This window comes from Ranitomeya variabilis, chromosome 1, assembly GCF_051348905.1.
Source record: "Ranitomeya variabilis isolate aRanVar5 chromosome 1, aRanVar5.hap1, whole genome shotgun sequence".
NCBI lineage: Eukaryota > Metazoa > Chordata > Amphibia > Anura > Dendrobatidae > Ranitomeya > Ranitomeya variabilis.
Window position 1 is genome coordinate 794,546,916 of NC_135232.1, and position 11,485 is coordinate 794,558,400.

At 44.1% G+C, this 11,485-nt stretch overlaps 1 protein-coding gene across 1 annotated transcript; it reads left to right on the forward strand.

Moving 5' to 3' along the window:
- Window positions 1-314: 314 nt before the first annotated feature.
- Window positions 315-11,248, forward strand: LOC143784836 (putative acidic leucine-rich nuclear phosphoprotein 32 family member C). Its single transcript, XM_077273471.1, has 7 exons — window positions 315-916; window positions 2,169-2,318; window positions 3,336-3,458; window positions 6,071-6,260; window positions 8,413-8,492; window positions 8,754-8,802; window positions 9,947-11,248. The coding sequence occupies exons 1-7, from the start codon at window positions 863-865 to the stop codon at window positions 10,033-10,035; spliced, it is 735 nt and encodes a 244-aa protein (XP_077129586.1). The 5' UTR covers window positions 315-862; the 3' UTR covers window positions 10,036-11,248.
- The last annotated feature ends 237 nt before the right edge of the window (window positions 11,249-11,485 follow it).

Here is an 11,485-nt window from a genome sequence, read left to right on the forward strand (position 1 = left end):
TTTCCTGCCAAGAGATGCAGAAATGGTTTTTTTCCACCCACTCGTGGTTTTAGCTTACAAATACTGATGGTGTGAACGTGGCCTTATCATACAAATGGCGCAGCTGGTCGGCTGCCACACACCGCTCCCTTGGTTCTCTATGGGGCTGAGAGCAGTGCCCTAGCATGTGCCCGCTTCTGCTTTCACCAGACAGCCCTTGCACTAGCTCCAGGAAGCCATGTTGTTTCCTACACCGGCGTCCCATAATGTCTGCCATGAAACCCTCCCCCCACCCTGCGGGTGTTGTGTAAGTCCGGCAGTTTCCTCAGGTCTGCTCCGCCATTACGTGAGGCCTTTGTGACACCAGCTCCCCTCACGTCGGTAACTTCACACGTGACAGCAGGCGCCGAGCCCGTTACTGGCACCGGAAATACCGAGCGCGGCTTTCTCTCAGCACTGTCACTGTTGAGGTGTTGTGTGGGGACTTTGCTGATAGCCTTGCCCTGTCCCGAAGTACTGAGGTCGGGGCAGGACACTTATTTTTAGCACATGCCTTCCGTCGCCATTTGGTGCTTCTCTCCCCATAATGGCGATAAAAGGCGCCACACTATTTTCCATGTGTGCTGTGCGTTGTCAATAAAGTTGTTCTTGTTCCCTGCTATAGGCTCGCTGCGTTTGAGGCGGGAGTGCAGTACCGAGCGTGTCCAGTAGATGTCAGCCAATGGATGGCGCCACATACTCCCACCCAATAACCAAACCCCTCCTTTGTGTCTTTGGCGCCGTTCCTATATAAAGAGGCGCACACAAGCGGCTCCTGCTTATTTCGGCGTTATATTTTTTTAAGAAGTCGGTATTCGGCAACTTTTCTTTACGGGAAACCAAAATGGACATGAAAAAGAGACTCACCTTGGAGCTGAGGAACCGGAAGGCAGCTGAGGTAAGTGGCTTCGTTCTTCATGCCCTCCGTGACATGGCTGGGCGCGTTTCTTGCTCCTGGCCGTGTTCCCCACTCGCTGCTGTGGGAAGTGCTGCCCCAGTCTGAGGCCATTATTACTTCCCGAACACGTGGCTGGCGGAAAACTCCCGGGACGTGGCCCTTTTACCGAGCCTCGTGCGCGGTGCTTCTTCCCGCCATGTGCATGAGGCGGCCTCTAGTCCCCGCCGAAGCTGCGCTTGTTTGCTCTAGTTCTGCTCAGGCTGCAGCCCCCCAGCACGTGTGGTCTGTGGCTGGGGCCACCATTGTTTCTGTGGGCTCTGCCTCCAGGCCGCGTGTGTCCCCTCCGTCCCCGGCAATGGCGGCATGCCTGCACACTCGAGCTCCCTGCTGCTGGCATCACTTGTGGGGATTTAGTGCTGGAGTTTTGGTTTTCTTCATTCACTATAACCTATTTTTGCAGCTTCCTAATAAAGGGCTAATATTTATCCCATGTAGATGGTTTTTCATAAGATATCACTTTTTAAAATTAAATGTTCTTTCTACAATGTCAGGTGGTTCATGTCTTGAACAAATGTAGTAATTCTTCTTCTGCCCCTTTTACATTAGATGCCCCTTTAGCACTTTATTTTTGCCCCTCTTCCCCTGTAAAGTTTCCATGACACATGTTTCCTCCCTAATCAAGGCTTTGTAGCCTGACTCTTGACTCCATGGCTGACCTTTCTAGTGTATAGCTACCCCACTGTATATATGCATTTTAGATTATATTAGAATGATTGTTACTTTTGAGCTTAGATTTCCAAGTAAAGGGTGTTTATTTCCGAGCGATGAATGAATTCGTTCTGGAGTGAACAGCACAATATGGCAACTGCTCTGACATGGGGCTGAGTTCTTAACCGGAAGCCAGTGGGTGTGATGGACGACTGGAGCATGTGTGGTTGAGACTGCAGTGTTGATCACCCAGAAGTACAGTTACTGTGATAATCCAGGCGAGCAGCTGTTTGGGGATGGGGGAGGGCATCAGAAGCCGCTCGTTTATATAGGGGTGTCTGTTAATACAGTGCCATTGTGACCTCTGCCTATCCCACCGAAGAAAGAATCTCATTAAACTTGACTGACTGCATTATTGCAGATGTTTACAATGTGCAGACCTCATTTGAGAAGCGCTGTAGAATACATCTCTAGCTAGGAATGGCTTCCCGATCACAATGTGTCCACACTATGCCTTATTTCGTGATATGTCCTTTTACCACAGGTTAAAGAAATGGTTTTGGATAATTGCCGTTCTGATGATGGCAAAATTACTGGACTTACAGCCGAGTTCGTGAACTTGGAATTCCTGAGCATGATCAACATTAACTTGTTGTCAGTAGCTAATCTTCCCAAACTGGAGAAATTAAGGAAGGTAAGCTGTTTTGTGTTAGATAACCTTTGTATATCTGCATGGGGCAATGGATGCTATTCGAGAAGGTTTATAATTTGTTGCTCAACACACTGGTGTCCTTGTACCTTTTCTAATGAGTAAAACTAACTTGTGTTTGTGCAGGATGGGTGATGCCATAAAATAACAGTAATGCTTGACTGCTTAGGCAGATATTGATATTACCCTAAAAAGAGTTAATCAGTGAGGTCTGACACTCAAACCTTTGATGCCTGGATTAAACTGTATACAGAGCCAAAACAGTACAGCCTGTGTCATCCTTTCCTGTGTATTGCAGCTCAGCTCTTGGTCTCTTCAATTGAAGCTGAACATCTAGCCAGAGTTGAACGATCTTGAGTTTTAGCTTGCCACTGATCTGATATTTATGATTAGCGATAAGCCATTCGAGTCCGTCCTGCCCTGGTCATCGGTTTGTGGCAACCAGTCTTTATGTTGTTGCCATTCCTGTGCAGAAAGGCTGGCTGGCACATGGACTAATTGTCTGACGTGGCCTTTTTCTTTTCTTTTTTTTTTCTTCCATCTGCCATATAGTTTGAGACATGTATCTTTTTTTATTTAGTGCTATTTTTTATGGTCTTTACCAAGAGATCGTTACTAAAGGATTCTCTGGGGTCAAATCTTTTATGCTGCTCTGCATTACCTACCCTATGAGCACCACCTGCTTGGTAAAGACTATACAAACTATCACTAAATAAAAATGCCCATATCTGAAACCGTGGCACAGGTATAAAACAAAACTGCGTACTGGTGAGCAGCAGTAATAAGAGGAAAAGCTGGACACTTCTGTCCTGGTGACAGGTCTTTTGTAAAATTCGATTCAAGGACTGGCTTGTGTAACTATAGGCTGGATAATTACCCAGCAATCTGCGCTACAATTACTGTGTAAATTTAATATGTATATCCAGCTTTTGATTTGCATTAATGAAAGATGTGCACCATTATGCAAATGCAACACCTCTATCATCTCTTTATGTTCTGCAGTTGGAGCTTAGTGATAACCGAATTTCAGGTGGTCTTGAAGTGCTTGCAGAGAAAACCCCAAATTTAACACACTTGAATCTCAGTGGGAACAAGATTAAGGACATAAACACTCTGGAGCCACTTGTGAGTATATAAAATTAAGGTTTTTTTGTTTTGTAACAAAGCGATCCTCCTGTTCATGTGTCTTAGGCTAGTATCACACTAGCGTTTTGAGGAGCTGTGGACTTCCTCCGTGAAGCCTCGCCCTCGGCTGCACCACCGCCGCTAGCTCCGCCTACTTCTGCATGCGGCCTGCGTACCTATCTTTAACATTAGGTACACAGGTCGTGCGGCTGTATGCGGATGCTTCCGCATGCGTCGTTTTGACGATGCGGTGAAAAAAAGAAATTGCGATCAGCTGCGTCCTACGCTGGTCACCGCATCGTCAAAACTACGCATGCGGAAGCATCTGCATAAAACTGCACGACCTGCGTACCTAATGTTAAAGATAGGTACGCAGGCTGCATGCAGAAGTAGGCGGAGCTAGCGGCCGAGGGCGGGGCTTCACGGAGGAAGTCCGCAACCCTCCTCAAAACGCTAATGTGAAACCAGCCTTAGTCCCCAGGCACAGTTAATTAAAAAAAACACTTAACTCACTGTCCTCATGTCCACTGGTGATTCTCTGCTTTTGTTTTTCTTTTAATATTTATGCTCCTTTTGGGACTGGGATTTTTTTTGAAAGGGGACAACCCTTTTAAAGTGTTAACTATTTAGGAAAATTTGAAATGTCTGCCTCTATATCCTCCTCCTCTGAACTTTTATGACCACTATGACTGTAATGTAAATGTTTGTCATCACCTGAGACAGATTTTACTTATGAATTGAGAAGTAAAGATCATTCCAGAAGAAAGAAGCTGATTTCTCTTAGAACATTTTACAATTTTTATTTTTTTATTCTCATGTGTTCTATTGATTTATGAAAACAAATATAAAAGGACAATTTCCAATTCCAGACCTTATGCCAATGCTAATCAATGGGAGCTGAAATTGTGATCTTGCGTTTTTCTGCTAAACTGAACCTTTAAAGCGAATCTGACAGCAGGATTGTGCACAATAACCTACAGATAGTGTCAGGTTGGCGCCACTATACTGATTAAAATGATACCTTGGTAGATGCAATCTGTCTTGTTGGGTTTAATCTTTATTTGCAGTTTTCAGTTAATGAGATTCTCGTGCTCCGGGGTGGCCTGTGGGTTCTTTTTATTTGATACTCTGCATACGTATTCATCTGTATGGCTTCTGACAGGTCAAACTTGCTGGGAAAACCTTCCCCCCCCCCCCCCCCCCCCCCCCCCCCCCCCCTTCCCATAGCAAAATGGCACTTGTGCAGTAGATCGCCAATAGATGCTACTGTTCTGGCGTGGCCAGCGCTATTTTAAGGGATTTTTTTTCTTCAGAATGTATATCGCTAAATAAAATAACTTGATGCAGATTATAGATGTAATCATGCATTTTCTCCAGTACATACGGAATACAATATGTAAAATACGGGTCACGTCACTGAAGGATCATAGTGACTTGTCATAAGCCATCAGTTTGAATACCTAAGCAGAGCACCAAATAAACCCCCCCCCCCCATAGGCTGCCCTGAAGCACAAGAATCTCATTAACTGAAAATAAAGATTAAATGACATTCACAATATGGATTTTATCAGCCAAAGTATCTAATCAGTATAACAGTGCCAACCTGACACTGTAGGTTACTGTGCACAATCCTGCTGACAGGTTCCTTTTAAGGCTACTTTCACACTAGCGTCGTACTCGGCCCGTCGCAGTGCGTCGGGCCGACGCTAGCAGTGAATGCGCCGCACAACGGGGGCAGCGGATGCATTTTTCCAGCGCATCCGCCGCCCCATTGTGAGGTGGGGGTGGAGTTCCGGCCACGCATGCGCGGTCGGAAATGGCGGTCTGTCGGCAGCAAAAAACGTTGCATGTAACGTTTTTGCAGCCGACGGTCTGCCACAACACGGCGCAACCGTCGCACGACGGTTGCAACGTGTGGCAATGCGACGCTAATGCAAATCAATGGTGAAAACGCATCCTGCAAGCACTTTTGCAGGATGCGTTTTTACAACCAAACGACGCATAGTGACGTGCAGTGCACGACGCCAGTGTGAAAGTAGCCTTAATGTGATTCTCATTCTGATTTTAATGTGCTCCGGGGTGGTCTTCATGTGGTGCTCTACTTACATATGCATCTTTATGGGCTTATGACAGGTCACTGACCTTCAGTGACCTGCCATCTATTTTAACTAATGCATATAATGTTGCCTTTGAAAAAAAAAAAAGTAACTTGAGCAAAATGGCAACACCTGCATAATAGCATCTATTGCTTGCAGATGGATAATACGGAGCATGCACCAGCACCATTTTGCTGTAGTTTGAGAAAAAAAATTGTATTTTATTTTTTAAGCCAACATTATATTCAGTCGATAGATGCTACTGCACCAGCACCACTTTGCAACTTTTGACAGCTTTTATGATTGAATTCTGTCGTAAAACTCTTTGAATCCGGCCCTTTGACTCTACAAATTAGTACTTGATATCTTTTCTGGAAGGTTCCTGTGATAGGCCCTAAATCTACATGTAAACTGTAACATTGCAGTTACACCTTAACTGCAACTATTGCACATTTTAATGTTTAAATTATTACAACTGAAGTGTTAAATATGACCAGAACATTTTGCTGTTTACAGAAAAAACTGAATAACCTCATGAGTTTAGATTTGTTCAACTGTGAAGTCACTATGCTGAACAACTACAGAGAGAGTGTATTTGCATTGCTGCCTAAGTTAACTTTCCTTGATGGCTTTGACGCTGATGATCAAGAGGCACCTGACTCTGATCCAGAGCCAGATGGTGAGGATGCAGATGAGAATGGAGAAGGTAAGTGCTGCTCTCTAGTAGAACTTGCTTTTATATTTTCCTTGAGCTGGTAGTGAGAGCTTAGTTGCTAAACCTTAGTGCTTTTTACATAACTTCAGTTATATACACCCTTTGGGTACACAAAATCTCTTGAGGGTGGGTTTTCTTATTGACCCCTGCATTTAACATCCAGCGCAATAGGATTTTGTACATGGGGATACTTTGCTCAGGTATATAGCAATTTCAAGCCTTAGTGACCAGGCCAAAAACTCCAAATCAGACCAGTGTTACTTTGTGGCAATAACTCTGGAATGTTTCAACAGAGACTTTTTTTTTTTTTTTTTTTTTTTTTGGTGACCGTAAATATTTAGGTCTATGTTTTGCGTTTGTCTATAAAATTAGAAATTTGTCAAATCTTTAAAAATTAACGTTTCAAATGGAGTATCCCTGTTGGTCCAGATAGTCATACCACACAAAATAATTTAATGGTATTTACCCATATTTTTCAGATTATCAGACGCACCCCGACATCAAATTTGTTGGGGAAATGGGAGTGTATAGGTACCGTCACATTAAGCGACGCTGCAGCGATATAGACAACTATGCCGATCGCTGCAGCGTCGTTGTGTGGTCGCTGGAGAGCTGTCACACAGACAGCTCTCCAGCGACCAACGATGCCGAAGTCCCCCGGGTAAACATCGGGTTACTAAGCGCAGGGCCGCGCTTAGTAACCCGATGTTTACCCTGGTTACCAGTGTAAATGTAAAAAAAACCAAATACTACATACTTACATTCCGGTGTCTGTCGCGTTCCCCGGCGTCCGCTTCCCTGCACTGTGTAATCGCCGGCCGTAAAGCAAGAGCGGTGACGTCACCGCTGTGCTCTGCTTTACGGCCGGCCGGCGCTGACACAGTGCAGGGAAACGGACGCGACAGACGCCGGAATGTAAGTATGTAGTGTTTTTTTTTTGTTTTTGTTTTTTTTTACATTTACACTGGTAACCAGGGTAAATATCGGGTTGATCGCTGCTGCGTGTCAAACACACAACGATATCGCTATCCAGGACGCTGCAACGTCACGGATCGCTATCGTTATGTTCAGTGTGAAGGTACCTTAACTTATAATCCGAATGTAGCTTACCCTCTGCAGTGCAGCGAGGCCCAAGGGTCGCTGCTACACAGTTTATTGGATTCTTGTGAACTGCATGTAAAATAAAATACAGCTAAATCTAGTTAACCCCTGTCGTGCAAAAGGCTGTAAATATGCGTCTACGTTGGTTTGCACATGTGTGGAAAGGGCTGAGCCCACTCCTCACTCACTCTTTGATCCCTGCTGGTTACCATTTAGATGTCGCTGTCCACTTCTGACAGCAGCAGTTAATTGAGTTGGTTGGTATTGTGCAGGCTCCCATCTTCATCCATCTATATAAGGTGGTGTGTGTGCTCAGCTCCTGCTATGAATTTTTATAATATACTTTTATTTCCGTGTTTTGCTTCCTTCTTTGAACACTTTTGCTGTTCTTTTTAATCTCCAGTTCATGCTCCTTTCAACTGCAGCTTAGCAAGATCTGTAGTATAGTCAAAGAACCACGGTATGGGTACTCCCCTGTCTTGAGTAAAGGGGTGGGTAGCAGAGTAGTGTAGAGAGATCATAGCTGAGCAGGAATTAAAGGAGCATGAACTGGGCATTGAGACAGCACTGTAGTATAGTGTTTGAGACAGGAGGCAGATCAAGGTAATGAAGTATGTTAGTGATAACTTTGCATGGCCTGAAGGATATGTAAATACAGTTTAGTTACTCTAAAGGCACTAGTAGCAATCCGGCCGTGACAACCAGAGGTCTGCAGGAGACTGCTGGTTGTCATGGCAACCCATCGGTGACGATCACGATTAGTGGTTTTCTGGTGCGATTGCCGGAAGCGCGTGTTAAATGCCGCTGTCAGTTTGACAGTGGCATTTAACGGGTTAACAGCCACAGGAGGATCGTGATTCCATCCACTACTGTTCCAGGTACATGCCAGCTGTTCAAAACATCTGACATGTGCCAGGAAAGATGTGGCTACACGCCAGAGACACATGTGCAGTACATGTACGGCGCATGTTGTGAAAGGGTTAAACTTACCAGAAAAAAAGGTTTTCTTTGCCTTACATGTGATTGTTTTGTTCTTCTATAGAAGGAGAGGATGATGAGGACGAGGAGGAACTTGATGAAGACGAACTTGATGAAGAAGATGAAGACGGAGTAGATGATGAGGTCTGTTTCTGATAACTTTTGCTGAAGTAACATTTCAGCTGCCATTTGAAATAGAGAACACACTTTATACAATGTTTCAGTAGCTAGAATAGTGTGTTGACAATGGCAAGGGTGTATTAGAGGTTCCAGTGCAGTCAATATATAACAGGTTTGCTGGGTTGGGGGCAAGTATTACCATGCTTCATAGAAGTAGAAGGTTACAAGTTGCCCAGAATAGACCAGTATGTGAATGTTTTGTTCATGAGAAATCTTTATTTTCAGGAGGATGTGGAAGAGGAGGAGGAAGGAGAAGATGACGAAGATGATGAGGGTGAGTTTCAAGGGAATCTACTATAAAAGGGGGAAGAATACTCGGTTTTCATGCTTGCAATAAATAAAAAAAAAATCACACAATAGTAAACTTGTCTGTCTTGCTGTAATAGACTGAGGAATTGATCTCATTAAAGAGCGAACTGTGCCATCAGTGTTGGCCGCCAACTTACAGGGAACCTGTCACCCCCAAAATCGCGGGTGAGGTAAGCCCACCGGCATCAGGGCCTTATCTACAGCATTCTGTAATGCTGTAGATAAGCCCCCCGATGTATCCTAAAAGATGAGAAAAAGATGTTAGATTATACTCACCCAGGGGTGGTCCCGCTGCTGGTCTGGGTTTGGCGCCTCCCATCTTCATCAGATGACATCCTCTTCTGGTCTTCACGCTGCGGCTCCTGCGCAGGCGTACTTTGTCTGTCCTGTTGAGGGCAGAGCTAAGTACTGCAGTGCGCAGGCGCCGGGAAAGGTCAGAGAGGCCCAGCACCTGCGCACTGCAGTACTTTGCTCTGCCCTCAACAGGGCAGACAAAGTATGCCTGCGCAGGAGCTGCAGCGTGAAGACCAGAAGAGGATGTCATCTGATGAAGATGGGAGGCGCCGGACCAGTAGCGGGAACGCCCCTGGGTGAGTATAATCAAACGTCTTTTTCTCATCTTTTAGGATACATCGGGGGCTTATCTACAGCACTCCAGAATACTGTAGATAACCAACTGATGCCGGTGGGCTTACCTCACCCACGATTTTGGGGGTGACAGATTCCCTTTAATAAGGTTTTAGAACACTGAATTCAGTAAAGGCTCTGAATGAGATCTCCCGTGTTTCTGGGGTAGGATGCTATAGTCATCGTATTCTGAAGACGTCTGACCAATCAGTGAACTTAATTATTTCAGTAGTTGTAAAACGCACACCCTACTTGTATATCTTCAATGTGGCATCTCCAGGGAAGTGACTTGAGCCAGGAGCTGTGGATATGTAAATGTACAGTGCACAAAACGTACAATTGGCTTTATAGAACTTGTAAATAAAGTGTCACCTATGTCATTTGTCCTTTTTATACCTTTCATGTTCTAGGAATGTTGGGATATCTAGCTTGGTAACTTAACCTGCCAAATTTAACATTTGAATTTTTTTTTTCATCACTAGATACACCTCAGGGAGAAAAACGAAAAAGGGATTTGGAAGATGAAGGGGATGAAGATGATTTTGATGATGAGGAAGAGGATGATGAATAAGACACAAAAGGCTACTGGATCTTTTTTTATGGACTGTCTGGGCTGGCCACCAGTGCATGTGGCAGTATCTGCTGATGGGTCACTGTATGCAGCTGTCAGCCACCCTGTTGTGTTTGTTTTTATTTTCCCCTGGTTTGTGTGTAGGGCTGAGAGATGACTTATTCTGGTCTGAATGAAACTGTTTGCCGCTTTATTTAAACATATGGCCGCCTGAGCTATTTGCGGAGTCAGATCGTAGAATGTCCCTATATATTCTTTTTATTTTTTATTTCCACTGCCCCCTTTGACCCACCCCCTCTACCCCCTCTGGAATTTTCTGTGAAAGTTCTGTGGTTCCTCTGATCTGTGAATGGTGCACGGGTGTTAAAAATCTGAGGATGATTCCAAAGACAGTCTCCCTCTATCCTGCATTCTTGTGTTCATTCATGCCTTAATGTGTCCTGCTTTGTTTATCTCCGATTCATGTATGATTAAGATTTGCGTATTTTTGGCAATAAGATTTAACAATGACCTTGTACAAATTTGTTTTCAACAATTTGATTTCCTTACCACCTCAAGTTGCTGGTGAATTTAATGTTCCTCCCTGAGCACACTAGCATTGTGTATGCAATGCTTTCTGTGATGTAATATGCTTGATGGATGAAAACTGGATTACATCATGGCATTTAGTCCTCGTCTTGGCATTATCAACTCCATGGGTTTATTCAGGTTTCTCTGACTGAAGGCGACCTCCCCCTTTTGAAAAAAAAAAAATTAAAGTATTGGAATTGTCAACATGCTTGGGATACTTCTGAGCATCTACATCTTGTGTCTTGGTCAGGTTTCTTAAACTGTTTCTATATACCACTTGAATTCACTGCTATTTCCAATCCTAACATTCCCTACCTCTGAATTTGTGCTAGCACTGCCATTTGTCTCAAGTTTTGTAGATGACAAATGGCATAGACTTATTTTACCCCAATACTAAAGCGGCTCCGCCATGCACTCCCACCTAGTGTGGTATCACGATGGTCTACATTAAATCTTGCCAATGTTTTCAAAATGCTAAATTTAAGCATCTTCCCTCTTTCGTATAGGGATTTTGGCCAATTGGGGTTGTGGAAATCACTTTAAGCTACAAATTTATTAAAAAATTCTGACCTATTTAACACCCATGTTTTGTATTTAGTTGTTACAGAAAGCCTTTTTAATAAAATATTTGGGGTTTTTAAAATACTGCTTTTTTATTGCTTGGATATGCTGGGGTATATAGCAGGACTTTGGCATGTCAGGCTATGTGCCCACGATCCGGAAGTAGCAGTGTTTGGAAAATACACTGCTTTGGACGCAGTCAATTTTCCCTGGGTCCAAAATGCAGGTAAATCTGCATGTGTTCACTGAACCATGCGGATTTGCCCCATTTAGTACATTCTGATTACATTTCTGTTGCGGAGACGCTAGCAATTGACAT